General features: G+C 37.6%; 1 protein-coding gene across 15 annotated transcripts in view; it reads right to left on the minus strand.

The window, feature by feature from the left end:
- TENM3 (teneurin transmembrane protein 3) overlaps positions 1-18,518 on the minus strand; it is a 418,913-nt gene that overhangs the window by 46,293 nt on the left and 354,102 nt on the right. For 11 of the 15 annotated variants that reach the window (XM_051790395.1, XM_051790401.1, XM_051790399.1 and 8 more), the window contains 7 exons: positions 18,285-18,302; positions 17,215-17,361; positions 9,479-9,695; positions 8,309-8,428; positions 7,649-7,910; positions 855-1,122; positions 155-298 (listed from right to left, as the gene is read on the minus strand). In XM_051790395.1, the coding sequence (XP_051646355.1) occupies positions 155-298; positions 855-1,122; positions 7,649-7,910; positions 8,309-8,428; positions 9,479-9,695; positions 17,215-17,361; positions 18,285-18,302 (1,176 nt within the window). The remainder of the gene's footprint in view (positions 1-154; positions 299-854; positions 1,123-7,648; positions 7,911-8,308; positions 8,429-9,478; positions 9,696-17,214; positions 17,362-18,284; positions 18,303-18,518) is intronic. The other 4 variants (XM_051790404.1, XM_051790402.1, XM_051790410.1 and 1 more) reach the window with 1 other exon arrangement.

Raw genomic sequence — 18,518 nt, forward strand, 5'->3', positions numbered from 1 at the left:
GCCAGGGAAGCTCAAAGCATTTACCATATGCAAAATGTTCTATAATTTTCTTTTTTTAAAATAACAGAGCAAATAGTCAAAAAGTTTGAAGGAGAGACCTGAAGTGCAGGGCAGTGGAGTAGGAAAATGAGCAAGAAGAAAACGAACTCCTTACCATTCTGAACATCCAATACATGATGTTTATCCAATGTCCAGCCACCCATATTGGAGGCATCCAGTTCATAACCCTGCAAAATGGCAGTCCGCTTTTCCCAGAGAGTTAGATCCAAGCAAGACTCATACTCGTAACCTACAGACACTGAAATAAGAGTACATTTCCTCATTAAGTATAGGATCTTGTTCTGAAGAAGAGTTTAAAGAATGTGATTTCCTTAATCTACATATGTTCTTTTGCTCTCCTAGGCTACCTGAAAGTCCCTATGACTTCCTTACATGTGTTGAAAGTATTAAACAAATCCTGGGTTATTAAAATATTTTTAGTTATTAAGAGTAAGTGGATTAGGACAGATACAGAGGAAAGCCCTTTTGTGATGTAAGTCAGATTGTTATTATTGTGCTTTCAAGTACATGGAGTATGCAGACTAAATATCATACTGTATTATTAGGCTGAGGGCTACTTCATGGGGAAGAATTAAAGTGAAAAAAGATAGTGGTTTCTTTTTCCATTTAAAAGGAATTTTTTTCTTATAATGCAATGTTTAGATTAGTATTTTTTTAATATGTTTTAATATCCATTGTTATTTCTCATCTTATTCTGCTAAGCATTTTCTACTTGATGGATACAAGCATTTGAGATCTGCTTCCCTATCTTCAAGACAACACTAAGAATCAAAAAAACCCTCTGTAACACATACCAACAGCTTCAGATAATCCATAGACTCTCTGATTGTATGCATCAGTTTTATCCCATATGAAAGTGTATGCTAGATTTGGGGATGCAGGGAACCATTTTTGGAACAGTCTTCCCACCACTGCCACCATAAGATGAACCTTCATTAAATTAAATGGTATAACAGACTGGGTCATAGTAATCTTCAGTACAGATTTATATCCTGCAGCTCTGGAGCTCAAGTATGACAACTTCAAGTCGGTTCCTGGTATTGTCGTTTCTTCGTGAAGTACCTATGCATTGTTAAGAGAAAAATACAGTATTTGAAAGATCTGAAAATTAAACAGAACAATGCAGCTATCATAAAAGGATGTCTGACATAATGTTACATGACAATCCATTAGGAAGTATCATCTATATTTGGCCTTCACTTAAGAATGTAAGAAATTACAACCTTTCACATTTTTTCTAAAAGTCAAGTCTAAATTCTTCATTATACTGAAGCTACTTAGTTGATAATTTCTGCTGAAGGGTTTCAAAGACATCTCCTTTATTTTTATGGGGGGAAAGGAAGCATGGAGGAAAGGGAAAACATCCCAACTGCTTTTTCCAAAAGCAAAAAAGCATCTTTAATCTAAGCAAAAATTGCCCCTTCTTAGGCTGCCATCCATGTCCCAACTGTGGATATGTAATAAAGGCTTCACATTTGAGTTGAGATGCCTAATTGTTTCTGTAGGAGCAGGAAGAACTTTTAGGTATTTTATTATTTCCATTACCACTGGATTGCAAATACTTTGAACTAGAGCATTCTTCCATTTATTTTGAAGACAGATAAGTAGGGTGCCTCAGGGAAAATTTTTTCCACATTTCCTGATCAATATTCACTACTCAGGTATCAGCTTATCACTTTCACTTTTCAGAGAGGCACAATAATTCAATTTCATTTTTAAAAGGTTCCTCCCCTCCTCTACCTTGTCTTTTCATCTGAGCTGAGGAGCTTTTGTGGGTGATGGATAGACATGAAATATTTCTACATAATGTAATGAGAGCCCATACTGTCCTATACCTCAGTCAGAACAGAAGCACTGCAGCCAGCACTTTGGATAAACAGCTACCAAGTGTCCTGGTTTAATTAAAAACAAAAAACCCGACAAACAAAACAAAAAAAACCCCCAAAACAAACAACAACAACAAAATATCCCCAAACAAAACAAACAAATAAACAAACAAAAAAAAAGAGAGGAAAAATGTATCTAGGCACATTTATAAAGGTAATGTTTCTTTAGTGGAAAGAGAGGGAAAGGATGCTTGAAGCACAAGCTCAGAACCTCGATGGTTTTACAGGAACATTCTCAGGGTAGTGTATTTGGAAAGCTTTATTTTACTCTTCTGTGTCCTGGTCCTAAAGTCTGAAGACCAAACACTAATTAATACTAATAGAAAGCAGACATTAGGAAGCACTGTCACAAATACTAGGCTTAAAACTTCAGTGGGATCAAAACTTGGCTGCTAAACAAGTGCTGTTAGCTCTATGCTTGGATGCTGCTTCTAAACAATTGACTGTCTGTCTTGAATAGGGTCAAGTAATGTGGTTTATGCTTTTGAGGAGGGTAGTAGGTGCTACACCATCCTCTAAATTAGCACTTTTTTTGGGATCTAAAGAAAGATTTATACAGTATTAATTATATCTGCCTCCCTCCCAATAACAGTATCAAAAAATCAGAAATAGTATTTTGACTTATTGTCTGACATTATAATTATTTACATCTGATATATGTAGACATAAAACTGTTGTTCTCCAGTGAGATTATAATAGAGCTGTAGGAAATAAATGAGGAATTGGAAGATACAAGACAAATCAAATTCAGATTTATAAATTCTTAATTCTCATTCTTTTAATATTTCTTTGTTACTCACCAAGAGCCTGCCATCACTGAGAAGAAATGACAAGCAGCATCATCACCTTAAAAGATGTGAGTGGCCTCATTTCTATTTGAAAATGTAGTCTGCTTTCCCTCAGCCTCATATACAGACAGTATCTAAGCCAGAGAACATGCGAATCTTTTCTACATGAACAAAAACACCTCTCTCTAGAGAGATAAGTGATTATGAAGACGTTCCTTTTCTGAGACTTTGAGGGAAAAGCACAAACCACCCAGGAACAAAAGATAAATTCCTCCTCAAGACATCAGCAGGAGTCTCATATACTGCACATTAAAACCAGTCTAACAGATGGAGGTCTCTGTAAGCAAGAGTAGAAAAAGAAATAATATGCTTGTAATAGGGCACAATTTAATGGACTTCACTGGTCTCCTGTTACGACCATTGCTTCTTTTACAACTGGAACTCTGGAAGAGCAGTGTTAAACACATAGGTGGTCTTCCAGTACTCTTGGTTGAGATAACAGGCAATAAAGAGGACACCTTGAAGTTTCAATTTTCAAGACATTCCACTGTGTATTTGGATTACTATCAAATTAGAAACTAGGACACTCATGCAGTTCTCAGCGAGGTTTAAAACAAAACCCAAACCCCTATTATTAGTTTCTGCAGAAGTCTCAAATACCTGCTGGAAATCTGACTCATAACTTTCTTCTTTCCATAAAATATCCCCTGTAGTAGCTTATTTTCTTGAGAACTTTAGAAATGTAGAGGTAGGGTTATGCAACTCAATCTCTCTCCCAGAATCAAGCATTACAAAGAGAATTAAACAGTTTAATGTTCATCCGAAAAGTTAAATCATCAGGCACAGCAGAGAGCATCCTATGGGAGCCATGACAACACATCAATTGTAAAGCAATCAAGAAAGTCACTGGGATAAAAGTCACATCAGGAATTGCCAACACAACCAAGCTGTCTGTACTTTACCTTTTCCAGATAGAGTATCAAACTATTTTCAGAAAGGCTGATACCCTAAGGGGACTGAATTATAGGCCAACCACCAAATTCTAATGGTTGACATTTTACTTATGGATGATCAAGCTTCTCAGAAGGACAGCTATGAAATATCTAACCTAGGGGACTGGATAAGGGTCACCTCAATTTTCACAAAGACAGTTTGTTGTCCTGAGAGTTCATGCTCGTGTCTGAGTCACATAAACTGTGCAGGACTCGTCGTCTCTCGTGGCCAGCAGGACTAAAGCTGTCCAGGCTCTGGAATGCTTTCCTGCCCCAAAATATAGCATGATTCAGGCGACATGCTCAGATGGTATTAAGAACTTTGAATAAGTAATGAAGTTAGGGGGGAAAATGGCTGCTGTATTGCTGTGATTTTTTTGGCAAATTGAGTAACTTCAACAGAGATTTGAGGACAAATTTCAGAAATGAGTATAAATTTTAGTCCTAGTGTCAGTAAAAGGTTGTTTGCTGAGAAGTAACAGCTAAGGTGCTGCATTGAAATGGAACATCATCTTGGTTTGAGAGGGGTAAAGATGGCATTTTTAGATACAGCTAGATATTGGCAACCATTGCTATTACATAAAGGTTGAGATTAAAGAGTACCAAAGTTATACTTAAAGTAGAAGCTGAAATTGCTCATTCCAAGATACAAAAATGTTTTTTTTTCCTTTTTAAAAAAAGCACTCCCCTAGAATTGAGGCTCTTAAGTTAACTTATAAAGCAAGGAGAAATAAAAAGGGGAAAAATACTTGTATTTTCTAGATTTAAAACATGGTTGAGGTACCACAGAGAAGAGAAACAGGAAAAGTCATACACATGTAGAAACCTAAAAACGTGTCCATAACAGAAAAAGGAGGTGTATATGAAGCCTCAGAAAGCAAAAGAGAAGAAAACCAGAAATTGTGCGGGAAAAGAAGGACACATGAATGAAGATATTTGGCTGTAAAAGTAATCTCCATTTTTTTCTCAGTACAAACTTGAAGTTGTGGAGATATTAGCTAAGTGAAACTAGGATGCAGCATCCAGAGAATGCTGGGATAGCTAGATATCCTATTATACTGCCGGTTTAAATGTTAAAGTGGAATAATTTATTTGCTGAAAATTTGGCCAACCTTAAATTAGCAATAATCATTGTTATTAAGTCATCAAGGCCCATACTTTATCCTGAATTCCTCTGGGTAAATAATTTTTGTCAACTTCTGCTGTATAGTATTGCCAGTAGTGAGAGAGAGTCTGAGGAAAGGAAACTTGAACATATAATTTGAAGGAAAACATTCAGTCTTCATTCTCCCACACACTTGAGGTGACAGAATCAAGCTGCTCAGGACTTGCAGAAGGCACACTAACAGCGAATAACAGAAGTTTAGGACAAGGAATCCCTCAAATATTCAATTTCAGAAGTGTTCATTGTGACTCGTGGGTTTCTGTCAGACTACATGGTGATATGTGGCAAACAGACATTTACTGTATTTGGAAAAAGAGAGTAACAATATTATCAAACGTAGAAGCATTTCCAGCTTAACCTGATCTCCCTCATCTGCATGCAGTTTACTGTCTCGTTCCACACTGATCAATCTCAGCTAGTTAAGTCTAGGCAAAGCATGGTAACTTGCAATTAAAAGTAGATAAAGTTATGCCTAAGTAGTCCAAATTTAGTTAACATGTTATTATCATCCTTCTTGAATAACCATCTGTCTGTGATCACCCCTTTACCACTTGCCTTCTTTTTTCAGTTTCCTTTCTTGCTGCTTCTTTGGTACAGACTTTAATTCCCCCTCTGATCAATCTGAGATTCATAAGCCACTAAGTACACTCTTGGAAATATTACGTTCAAGAGATGATGAAACACTTCAAAGGATGATTACAGCAGCACTCATTTTCTCCTGTAGTATGTGATAGTGAATCCTGTCACATCACATGAACAAGGTGACTAGTACTGAATGAAGGAACATGGGCAATGATTTCTTTCTCTGTGCCTTCATCCAGTCTCCCACACTTTAAACTGGCATTGACTCTTTTTCATGAAAAGATCTACGGGAGTTCCTCTGGAGCTGAACGTACAGTTTTGAATGGGATCTGGTTCTGCCTATCTTTTTTCAGAATAGTGACTTTTTTGGGAGACATATTGTTGAGCATTATGCATTTCTGAGGGGACCCTGATCTGGAAGGGGTATGTCCCAGTCATGGCTGTGCAGCTCCCACTTGCTGAAGCAGGAAATTATGTGTGCTATAAGCAAAGAATACAGAAGAAAACAGTACTTAAAGGTTTTTTTACTTAATACTGGAACTGGATTTCTTGCATATGTAACAAGAGTACCATTTTACCTTATCATAAATGACCTATTGGCACCAACTGCCTAGAATCCACTGAGAACATGATCTTGCCTTCCAGCTGGTTTCCTAGGGAAATCAACTTGACCCAACAGTCCTGCCTATCAGACCTCCCACCTCTTAACTTTGAACATGGAAACCAATTTCAACCACATTTGAAATAACAATAGAAATCTCTAAAGATAATTCAGTTCCTTTAGGTTTATTACAAAAAGAAAAGGTTCAGGTAGGGAAGAAGCAGTCAAGTTGGGACTCCTGTGAGAAAAAAAAAAAAAGTCTGAATGCAGTGTGGAAAGGATTGGATGTGATAGATAGGTGGAATTTCATCAAGGTAGTAGGAATTCAGACTTCATTAGTCCCACTGCTCATGAAATAACTTTGTTTACCTCAACATTACAAGTGTTTTTTAAAAATTTGTATTTTCTGACAGTCTTGTATTATTATCTTTTTCTTGATTTATACCCCATCTATCTAAGCCATTTTCCATAATTTCAGGAATGGAATCTATCATCTGCTGCCAAAACAAGTAAATCAGAGCTGTTTTTCAGTGGACTCTGTTTTGCAAATACTTTCTTTTAATTGACTTGCAAGTATCAAAGGCACAGAAATGATAGTGAGGATAAAAGCAACAATTTTCTAACACAGTAAAGACTTGTATGAGTGTCTAGTTGTAATTTCCTTACATCTTTCCTTTAAACCTGCTCCTACCACGAATTGCTTAATGAGTTAGCTCTTTTCTTAAGAGCTCTGCATGAAAACATTTGAATATATTTTCTGTGTTTCCCTTGAAGAGGCAAGGACATTTCTTAGTGAATGGGAAAAAGAGTGCCCTATGTAATTATGACATAGTGAAAGTAGGGGAGAGAAAAAGAGAGAAAGGAAAGGAAGAGAAAGAGGGAGGCAGGAGGACTGTTTCTTTCACTAGGAAAAGTTCAAAAATCAACAATGAGACATATATCACTTCTGAAATGCAACTGAAATGCTTAAAGAGCCAAGAGACTAATGGATGAATCTAATACATCTATCTTAGAAAAATTAAAAAAAGCCATTCCAGCCACAGTTTTTTCCATTTAAATCAAGATTTTGATGTGAAGTCTTACTTTTGGTATTTCAAATTCTGAAGAAGTAGATTAAAACACATGGTCATTGGCTTGCCCTCAGTGCTGCAGAGTTCTTTTAGTTTTTAAAAATCTGTTTAGGACCAAACAGAAAAATCGAACTATAGGAGTCTTTAAGACAGAGTGAAAAACACCTTTCGTTTTCAAATTCTGAGGTGCACTTCTAACAGGAGGGCAATCCAGAGTCAGATTTTATGGGCCAGGGCCTCATTGATGAAGATATTCTGTAAATTAAATGATGCAAACAAATATAAAACCAGACACTGATGTACACCCAACTTTCTTACTTTTCTTTTTCAGATGAAATTTTAAAAATCGTCCCATAGAAAAAATAAATTGTTCTGAAAATAATCACATTGCAAACTCTTAGCACTTATTCAGAATTATTTTTGAACAGTAGTTTGCACTGTTTTCATTACGGTTGCTTAATACTAGCCTGTGATAAAATTCTATTTATTTGAAGCACACCTTACCTGTGTCTCTGGGATGATAGGACTATCTTCAGGAGAAATTCTAAAGAAGGTGGATAAAGGTGATGACACAATAACGGGGTTTGGCCTTACAAATCCGCTTAGATCACAACTAGGAATGTCATTCTCTTCCTTCTTCATGACAAGGGTATCCATGACGTAAAACACATTCCAGGGAATCCATACTGTGTGATACTGTGTCAGGAATGGTGATCGCTCAAACACCAGTGTCAGAGAGGCACCACCATTCGCTACCAAGTCAAACCTAGAAAAAAACCCCAAGAGGGCTAGCTAGTCAGCAATTCCCAAAGCCATCCACAGACTCTATTTTATGGATTGATTCTTCATTCCATTGTACTGCTCTGAAGGCAGAACGACTCTACTGGAAACAATGGAGAAATCAATTAAATTATATTACATAATACCGCACACAGAGAATTGAGAGTTTGGGATCCTGCGTTTAAACTAAGCAAGCCCTTCTACTTCTACAGTATATAATCAGCATGTTTTACATTTGAAGAATGTACAAAGTACAACTTTAGTCAATCACTTTGTTAATGTCTTTTGTTTCCATTATTTTATTATTATCTTAGTTTTACAAGCAGCTCTTCAGTAAAGCCTTTGCTGTCTTTGTGACTTAAAAGTGCTTCAAAGGGAACTTACATTCCATCCTGGCGAGTGATTGTATATCCATAGTCTGGATAGTGTAGAAAGGAGACATTGACTCCAATGAGTGGTGTTCCATCAGCAGTTAATACTTGGCCTCTTATGACAGATGCAAGACTGTGAAAAAGATGCAGGATTAAATTACAAGCTTGTTTTTTTCATTCTCTTTTGAATGAATAAAAGCTAGTGAGTGAACACACACACATCCACTCCCCCCCCCCATTTTATCAACTATCATTAAAAAAACATTCCTCAGACTCTAACCCTTTTACAAGTTCACATAATTTACATTGTATAAACAAATGCCTCAAAATCTACAGATAATAATTTTGTTTCAGTATTGTTGATTTTACTTTGGTTTATTTTGTCTGTACTGAGTTACTAAGACCAGAAATTCACTGAAGAATTTTAAAAACTTGTAAACTCTACATGTTCTCACTGTAAGTCATAGCTCTGGCAGACTTTTAAAGAAAAACGTACTTTTCAATTAGTATCAAAGCAATCTGCAAAACTGCAGGGACTATGAAGTACAAAATTTAAAAGAGCAATAACGAACATTGGTGCAACAACTTTTAATCAACTGCTGTGCCCAGACGCATTAATGCTGTTAAATTACTGCAAACACAGTAGCTCTAGTGTAAATCATCTTCTTTCACTCAGTGAGATCCCAGACACCTGCTTCCTGTTACTGGTTTATTTTCAGGTCATTACTGCTTCATAGAGCACCAGTCAAATAGTTTACGCAATTATACTGTCGTGCACTTAACAGTTCTATTACATTAATTCATAATTTATATTATTTAGTGAGCTCAGTTTAAAAAGTGCAGCTTTGCTTTTCCTTCTGAAGTGTTTTCATTGCTTTGATATATTTCCAACTGTGCTAGCCTAAATCAACTGGTTAAATAAAGATTTATTTAATCATTAATGAAGTGCCCTGTTAGAATACAGACACTAAGCATGGCAAGTACCTTCTGTAACCTACTGGCACTGGTAATTTGAATTTTGCAGGAAATGAGAAAAACCCAAGCAATTTCAAATATTAAGAGCAAAAGTCTTTGCTGGAAGTCCATACCATGAAATTCGCAGTCATAGTTGATCTTATCACATGAATCTCACACACTCTCCAATTTCTTTTGTATTCATGAGTAAAAGATGAGTCATGCTCACCTCTTATTAAAAGGACTTTCCCCAGGTATGACATGAGTGCTGTCTGCTCCGATGAGAAAACTGATGCGGTCATAAAATGCTTTGGCAGCTTGCTGAGATGGAGACTGTTGGCTTTGGCTGATGATATCTTGGGGATCAGGTAGTCCACGACAATAAGGCTGGTTTTGGCAAGAACTCTGCAAACAGCAGTCAGGATCCATACAGTCAACTAGCCCATCTGTTGGCAGAAAGTCACATAAATGAACAAACTCTTCCTCCTGCCCCTCTGCATGAGAATGAGTCAGCCAGCAGAGAGATTAAAAAAATTATGTAGTATGAAAGAATACTCATAATTAAGATTTTAATGAATTCACTTTCAATTAAAGAAAGTGAGTTTGTTTCCACTGGGTTCTTAAACTCCCATGGAAATCCATACAAACTGAATATACTCAGTATCATGTAAAAATTAAACCTATTTATTCAACACTTTTATAAAAACAATTTGAACAAACCAGAAAACGAAGATGCTCAGGCTCTGCATACACTGGTAACTTACAAATATCAAACATTTCAAGTGGGTCTAATTAGCTTTTATGTGAGGTTATTTGGTTTGCTAGAGAAAAGAAGTAAATAACTTCCCCTCTGCTGTTTCCCTCAAGTTTTTTAGCATATCTATGCTGCAAGTAGCTTTAAATATTTCACAACATTTATCAAGGTGGATTCCTTTATACCTTGGCAGAAAGATTTTGTTGCTAGTGGCAAAGGCAATTTCCACAAGTTTTTCACATGAAAATGTATGAGAGAACAAAATCTGTATTTAACATTCAGATTTTATTCTGAATAAACTGTTAAGAAATGCTGGCCAGTATAAACAAGATTTAAACACACGGGTGCTTTTATGTTTATGTGCTGAAATATTCACATATGTGGAGCATTAGATCTGTCACATCAGTGGAAATCTAATTTGGTGAAAGATTAAAATCAAGATCAAATTGATAACTACTAATTTGCTGTAAGTAAAGTTGTAAGGAAAATGAGCCTGGAAATGTCAGCTACAGGAAATTTCTAGATGAATGTAATATGGTATCACAGAGCTGATAATTGTTTCCCCAAAAGAACAGCAAGATTGAAATAGCTCAAACATTTTATTATTCACTTTAGATCAGAGAGGGAGCTTGCTTGCTGCACTAAACTGAAAAATACACCAATGGAGCACTTGGAGGAAGGCCATGACTGCTTCTCTCACAAAAGAATCTACCTTTAGAGTAAAACTTCTTTCTGAAGGGAAAAATATCATCCATTTTTGTTCAATCACATGTTGAAAGAGTGTAAGTAAACAGAGATCTTCTAAAGGCTTTCTTCTTAGTATTGCTGTGCTATGTGGATCAGTTAGAGGATTGGCAAGCTAGTAAAGGACTGGGATTTCTGTTCTTTTGCACATCTGAAGTTCTTATTTAACTCAGCTGACATTGAAATCAGTTCAGGGAAAATAAAAGGGATGAAAAAGGCATCATTAAGTATATCAAAGTTTAAACTTTTGTATAAGAAAAGAAAGAACATTCATTTTTCCTGCAATGAGGATATGCCAGAGGGTCGTCTTGCCACTCAGACAGACACTCAGGCTGGAGAAATGGGCTGACAGGAACCACACGCAGTTCAGCAAAGAGAAAGGCAAAGTCCTGCACGTGGGGAGGAACAACCCCCTGCTCCAGAACACAGCTTTGTGGAGAAGACCTTGGGAGTCCTGGTGGACATGAAATTAATATGAGGCAGCAACATGACCTTGCAGCAAAGAAGGCATCAACAACATTCTGGGCTGCATCAGGAGTGTTGCCAGCAGGTCAGGAGAGGTGATCATTTACCTCTACTTAGCACTGGGGAGGTTACACCTGTACACACAGCTCTGTGTGCAGGCTGGGCTTTCTGGTACAGGAGACATAGACATACCAGAGAAAGCTCAGTGAAGGGCCATGTAGACAGTTAAGGGCTTGACACATCTCTCCTATGTGGAAAGCCTGAGAGAGTTGAGACTGCTTAGGCTGGAGAAGAGAAAGCTCATCAGTGTGTACAGATACTAATGGGAGGGTGTAAAAAAGTCCACCTTTCAGTGGTGCCCAGCAAAGGGAAAGAGACAATGGACACAGGCTGAAACACAGGAAATTTGGTCTGAACAGTAGAAAAACTTTTTTTACTGTAAAAATGGTTGGATATTGCAACAGGCTGCCCAGGGAAGTTGCAGAGTCTCCTACAAAACCCAACTGGGCACATCCCTGAGCAACCTACTCTAGCTAATCCTGCTTTGAGCAGGGGGTGGGACTAGATGATTTCTAGAGGCCTTTCCAACCTTGAATAGTCTGTGACTCTTGTGATTTTCTAGTCTCAATCTTGTAAAATATGAAACCCTTTCCTAGCCAAAGTACTGACCTCCCTTGTTGGTTTTAACTCTAGAAGACTGGATCAGTGTCAAAGCTGGGGGTACTGACAGTTAAATGCATAGTTTTGGGGTTTTATATATCTGTAGGGTCTCCCAGGTAATATCTGGTGCAGTTGCCAAAGAAATGCTCAAATTTCTCCATTCATCTTTGTTAGTTTATAAAAAGGAAATGTACATCTGGAGTATAGTCTGCAGGTCATAAAACTGCACGAGATTGACACCTTCTGAACTAATCAGTTGGAAATGCATTTTTACAAGCCTCTCCACTAACATCAATCAGAGAAAGAATCTCATTTTCACCAGCCAAGATAGAGGGATATGCTGTTTGTTATTTTCCTGTGGAGTTTATCAGTAACTTGCCCAGGCGAGTGACGGATGGTTATGAATCTGGCTCCTTATAACTTGAGAAAACATTTTTCATTCTTTCTCTGTACTTATGTGGCTAGAACTATCTAGTACTGCTAAGTTGAGTACTCTATTGCACTGTGTGAAGCAGAGTAAAATTTCCCTTCTGAAATGGCTCTGCAAAATTATTGATGAATTTTGTTTGGCCTGAAAAATATGAGACTTAGCTCAACACTGGCTTGTCAGTTATATCACTCAAATATGACAGTGAAATTATAAAGAAAATAGAAACTCCTACAGGCAGCTAGGCAGTCATTATCAGTCTCAGAAGGCTATTTGTATTTTCTTGTTCTAGACTTAAGTCTATACACAGAAGACGTAATGACTACTTTATTGTTTTCTTCCTCAAAGGCTAAAGTCTAGCTGTAAAAATCTCAATTTTTACCTTTGCTGCAAAATGCACCAAATTGCAATGGAGCATGGTCTGTTAATAACATTGCTCATTTGGGGAGATTAATAAAACTACCAAAACTCTGCTCTTGTGAGACCCCACGTGGAGTACTGCATCCAGCTCTGGGATCTTCAGAGTAAGAAGGACATGGAATTGCTGGAGCAAGTCCAGCGGGGGGGCATGAAGATGATCATGGGGTGGCAGTACCTCTCCAATGAAAACTGAGCAAGTTGGGGTTGTTCAGCCTGGACAAGAGAAGGCTCCAAGGAGACCTTACAGCAGCCTTCCAGTACCTAAAGGAGGCTTCCAAGAGCTGGAGAGGGACTTTTGACATGGGGAGGTAGTGATGGGACAAGGAGGAATGGCTTTACACTGACAGAGGGTAGGTTTAGATTAGATATTAGAAAGAAATTCTTTACTGTGAGGGAGGTGAGGCACTGGAACAGGTTGCTCAGAGAAGCTGTGGACATGCCATCCCTGGAAGTGTTTAAGACCAGGTTGGATGGTGCTTTGAGTAACCTGGTATAGCAAAAGGGGGGTTGGAACTAGATGATCAATAAGGTCTGTTCCAACCCAAGTCTTTCTATGATTCTGTGATTAAATGAGAGGAGTAAAGACAGGATTCCCACGATGCATGTCTAAAAGATAAGATATATCTGTGGGAGTGTTTGCTTTTGAACGGAGTAAAACTGCTGGAAGGAAGAAAAATAGGGGGACAAAGTAAGTCCTGGGCACAACTTCTGCCAGTGTCAAGGGCAGATGGCAACCAAGGACCTACATAAATCACATTCTTGGTAAATAAGTTGATTATATATTTATGTAACAAAAATATCCAAGAAGTGAAATTCAGGGCCTACATAGGAAGAATATAGTTTTGGAGCTATGACTCAGGCCATCCCACCAGGACAGTCTGGATGACTGGCAAACTAAGGCAAGAGACTGGAAAGCACAGGAAACTGTTTTAACAAACCTCAGTTACCCTCATATTTTACAATTTTATTATTTTACAACAGGCTGTGGACTGTTGTAAAATGGACTCAATCACAGACACAAAAATGATTGCCTGTAGGAGCAGCTCATCAGAAAGGCCAAAAAAGCACAAGTAGCCCTTGCTTTATTACTAAACTGCGAGCAAGGACCTTGTTCAATGTTACTATTGCATAAGCATACCTACTTGTACTCAAATTCAGCTTTCCTGTTGGAGTGAAGAAGCCAAAAATCTAAAATATGCAACGCTAAATGAGTTGCCACTCCAGAAAGAAATCTTGGAGTCACTGTGGATAAGTCCTATGGATATATCAACCTAGCACTCACCAGCAACCACAGATGCAAACAAAAAGCTGAAGAATAATGGGAAGTGTTGAAGCACAAACCAGAGTACATGAGCATGCCACTGTATCACTCCTAGTTCAAGTAGATACTTTCTGAGATTTCCTTAGCTTGGGTTATCTTTGAACTTAGCAACTCTTCTGACATTCAAAATATTCTCTGGCAGTAATTTCCTACTTAATTAGCAGCCTATTAATATACAAAAGAAAGTATAAGTTCACATTTACCCTATTAAAGTGTTTTGTTAAGCAATTGCTATTATCCACTATAAGAGAGGAGGTCTTGGTTTAGGTAATCTTTAGGCTGAATTTGTACTACTCTGACAATGTTTAGCAGGAACAGGCTATCCTAAACTACGAAAGAAATAAAAAAATACAGTAGTACTAAGTATGCTTTGTTTTATTACAGTATTTATTTTCATTTCAGGAAAAAAAGAATATTAATGATCCCTTAAATCCTGCTCGTGGAAGCCTGTAACTACTCTTAATAATTGCACAGGAGTTAATAAAAAGCAAACTTTAACTAAGGAATCTGTTCAATGAAGACTAATCTAAACTAAAGAGTAAACAGCTTATTCTTCCTACAGTAATAACAGAGCATGACCCACTTCATTAAAGTATAATAATGACACATTTTTTTTTCCCAAGAAGCTAGACTTACTCCACCCACAGAGAGCTTTGACTTTCCCTCTCCTCACGAAGTCATTAGAAGTTTAATTCAGCCTAAGATCTGCTTATTGCACACACTTTCCTTTTGGGCTGCTAAAATGTAAAGAAAAATCCAAATCAATCACAGGGGAAAATAAAGAGCAAGCCTTAAAGAAAAAGGAAGTGATTTGCAAGGCTCTCAGAAATCTGTTTAAAAGGAAGATAAGTAATAACCATCCCGTCATATACCAACAGTTTCTAGAAGGGAAAATAATCTATGCCTTGATGCCATTAGGATTTCCTATGGAGAGTATTCCCACTGAGGTCCCTGGGATGCTCATGTTCACAGAGTTTGAACAATCAGTCCCAGAAAAAGCGAGACACTTTTATTAATGAACTGTACTCGTATTATATATGAAATGTATTTTATCCAGCGTAGGATAAAGTATAAACATTAACCACAGCATAATAAATAGGTAACAACTGAGATAACTTTAATTATAAAACCACTGAGCCTAGTAAGATGTAGATCACACTACCCGCAGTCAAGCTATAAATTCAGCATAAGTGCTGAGATAACCTAATCTCCCACAATAAACAAATACACCAGAAGAATCCCTATGCCATTCCCTGTAGCTGTCTGAAATTTTAATGGCTTGCCCGGAGATTAGTGGGTTGATTCCAGGTACTTTTGCAAAGGGAAGAAACACCTCTCTCTCCAGGTAGGTTTCAAAGAAAACTTTCTTTTCCCAGTTCTGTTAGGTATGTTTCCATTTTTAATTTGATTTAATAGTCACATTTTAACCCTTTTCCTCAGCCACAGTCAAAGACTGAAGTGAATATGCTCTGTATCAAAGCATATAAATTAGAGAAATGCCATGAACAAATACCATTATCATGGCAGGCCAACCATGGCAAAACAAGTGTTTGGCCAACCCCTTCCTCATGCATAGCTGCATAATGATATCTGTAAAGGAAATAATGAAAAAAACAAGAAAAAAAGCAACAAGATATCAGCATTAGCTTCCCCCCCCCCAAATATTGTTCTTTTTTCTTGAACTTTAAGTCATCCTCTTAGATTATTCTGCTCCAATTCCTCATTCCTTTTCCCCCTTTCCTCACAAAAATCTATTATTATTTTCAGTCTGAAGTAGCAGCTTCTTTTCCCTTGTTTCATTTACAGCATTCCTGTTCACCTTGCCCCTCTTTCTCCTCCTTCCCCATTACCTCCTCTTGACTCTTTCCTTGGTATGTCACATCATTCTGTGATCTTAAACAATTACCGAATCTGTTTGAGTCTATTACTCAGCTTTCAATGTTTTTTCCCATTTTTTTCCCTACATGATCTTTTTTTTTTCCTCCAAGTTGTTTATGCTTCCACATAATTTCTCCTCTTCCTTGCTTTGTCTCTTTTCATGTTTGCAGGTTTCCCTTTCTTCCGTATCTCCATAATTCCCTGGCCCACAAGAACTTAATTCCCCAAACAGCACATCTCTGCACAGAATCTGTACCAGGCTCTTTAGGCCCCAAAATGTGCAAAACTGACTCAAAATATGTCATATGTAACAGACAAGGATTACAATTCAAAAGATGTGTACATCAATAAACAGGAGCACAGTTTTAACAGTGGTATTTATTTTCTTTAGGAAGTAAATGCTGCTGTTATTTATGATTTGTGATGTCTAAGATCCCAGCTGCAGTCAGGATATGAGAGCAAAGAGCCAACCAGCAATTGCAAAGGCATACGCAGTCTAAAACAGAAAGACAAAGTCACAGATGACTTTATCATCATCCAGAGGCCCTAATGGAGTTTTTATCTCTGCTCTGAATCTGAAGGTGTTAAGCAAAATGAACTGATGAGAAGGGGAAGAAAGACAGACAATAAAAGCATTATGCTGATCTAATATTTTACTGCATCCACATTTAATCTTGTTTTTGTGATTTTTTTTTTAATGTGATTCTGGAGTCATGCCAAAGTCACAGCCTCTCTAGCTTCGCTAACCTACAGCAATAATTGCAGATTGATTCCTTAAGTCAGCAGCCCTGCCTGCATCTCCCTGCAGATTGTTACCTGCCTCCTGAATGACAGACTGCGGAAAAGTAAGCCAAAAAAAAGACTCTCTGTGGGGTGGGCAACCAATTGTTTCCGGCAATAGTATCATAGGTCAAAATGTAAACTCCTGGTTCAGCCTTTTCTCTTGGGAAAATTTCCTTGTGAGGTCACTGAAATTATGAACTCCTTTCTTTTTTTCCCTCTGCAACAGTTCACCGAGTTAAGACTATGTTTTATTCCAGTATAAAAGAACACTGCAGGGAAACTAAGGTGACGCCCAACTTTTTCTAAGTACGTATCTCACCTGTCATATGCAGCTTGTAAGGCTTTGCTGATATGCCATATAAAAGCAGTGGATACTGCAGTGTATTCGTACAGGTACAGAAGCTGGTAAAACGTGCGTGTGGTTCTCACGGCAGTATTTTATCACCTGACTGTAAAATCTCTGTTCCTCAACATGTTCTCCCCACAGTTAAAGATCCAGTTGGTATATCTTACCTCCTTCATTGTCCTTACTGTCAGTGCAGAGAGTTTCCATGGCTACGTCACAACCCGCTCCCCTCCATCCTGGCTGGCAGACACAGTGCCAACCATTTTGGTCCAGTGTGCACCTCCCATTGCTGTTGCACAAGCCAGGGCAGCCCTCTGTTGAAACAGACAAAGAAGAACGATCACGAGAAATTTAAATATTGTTATAACATAAAAAGAAAACAATACGAACAAGGGACACTTACTGGGAACAGGCCTTAGGAACAGCACAAATACTGTAATTGCACATGGAGTGGAACAGCAACATTACCTGGGGAATGTAATTCTTAACAAAGTGGCATCTTTGATTGGCCTGACACTTGAGACACCACTTACCTGTACAAGCAGGAAATAAATGCACCAATCCTCTAAATACCTGCAGGCCAGACAAAATTAAGTTTGGTTTCTTTTTAATTTTTTTTTTTTTGGCAAACTAACAAGAGATGAGTGCATAGTGCAAACACAGCTGTGTAAAACGGTACATTTTTCTGTGCTCATAGAGTAGATTATTATTTGCTCTATGCGGTTGTGGTTACTTACTGGCACAAACGTTTAAGCTCCCTGTTACTATAAACAAATCCCTCCAAATTCTTAAGTAGAAAAATAGGTATGATTTTAGGCACATAATAAAAGAGAATGTTAACTTTATCTGGTCTCAGAGTTGCCGTGTATTCATGTGAAATTACAGTGCGTTAAATAATTGCACAAAGTATAGGCCAGTTTTAATGACTATACTTTATGCCAAAAGTACATTCCTTTTCACAGAATAAGCAAAGCCCAGGAAATAGTGAAGCAGCTTAGCATCTATTCTAACAAACATTAGGATTCAGGCTGCATACGGATGGGACAGGACCAACAGGATTTCCAACTAAATGTAATAGCTGTGCGTATTTGATTACTTAGGACGGACAAAATGAAATACCATAAGGACCACAATAAACATTGATAGACTGAACAAAAACACGGTAGTGACGTGCTTCAAGACAGATAGCAGAGAGTGATTTTTTGTGACAATCTCCCTAAGGCTTTTGTGCTGTTACCTTTATATCCTATCTTGTCTGCTTTTATGGCCAAGGAGGGAAAATTTGGGAAACAATTAACATAATTTAATATATCCAAAAATCGATAATTGTTTTCAGTCTAACATTGCATTAAAAAACAGTATCTGTCACTTCCTAGTGATGAAATCTGGCATGCAGCCAACATGATCTATATGAGGATGACAACACTATAAATATGTAATTTTGGTGTTCCTTGTCTATGACTATGATAAG

The sequence above is a fragment of the Manacus candei genome, unplaced genomic scaffold, assembly GCF_025592945.1.
Source record: "Manacus candei isolate 608988 ecotype Guabito, Panama unplaced genomic scaffold, ASM2559294v1 h1tg000028l, whole genome shotgun sequence".
NCBI lineage: Eukaryota > Metazoa > Chordata > Aves > Passeriformes > Pipridae > Manacus > Manacus candei.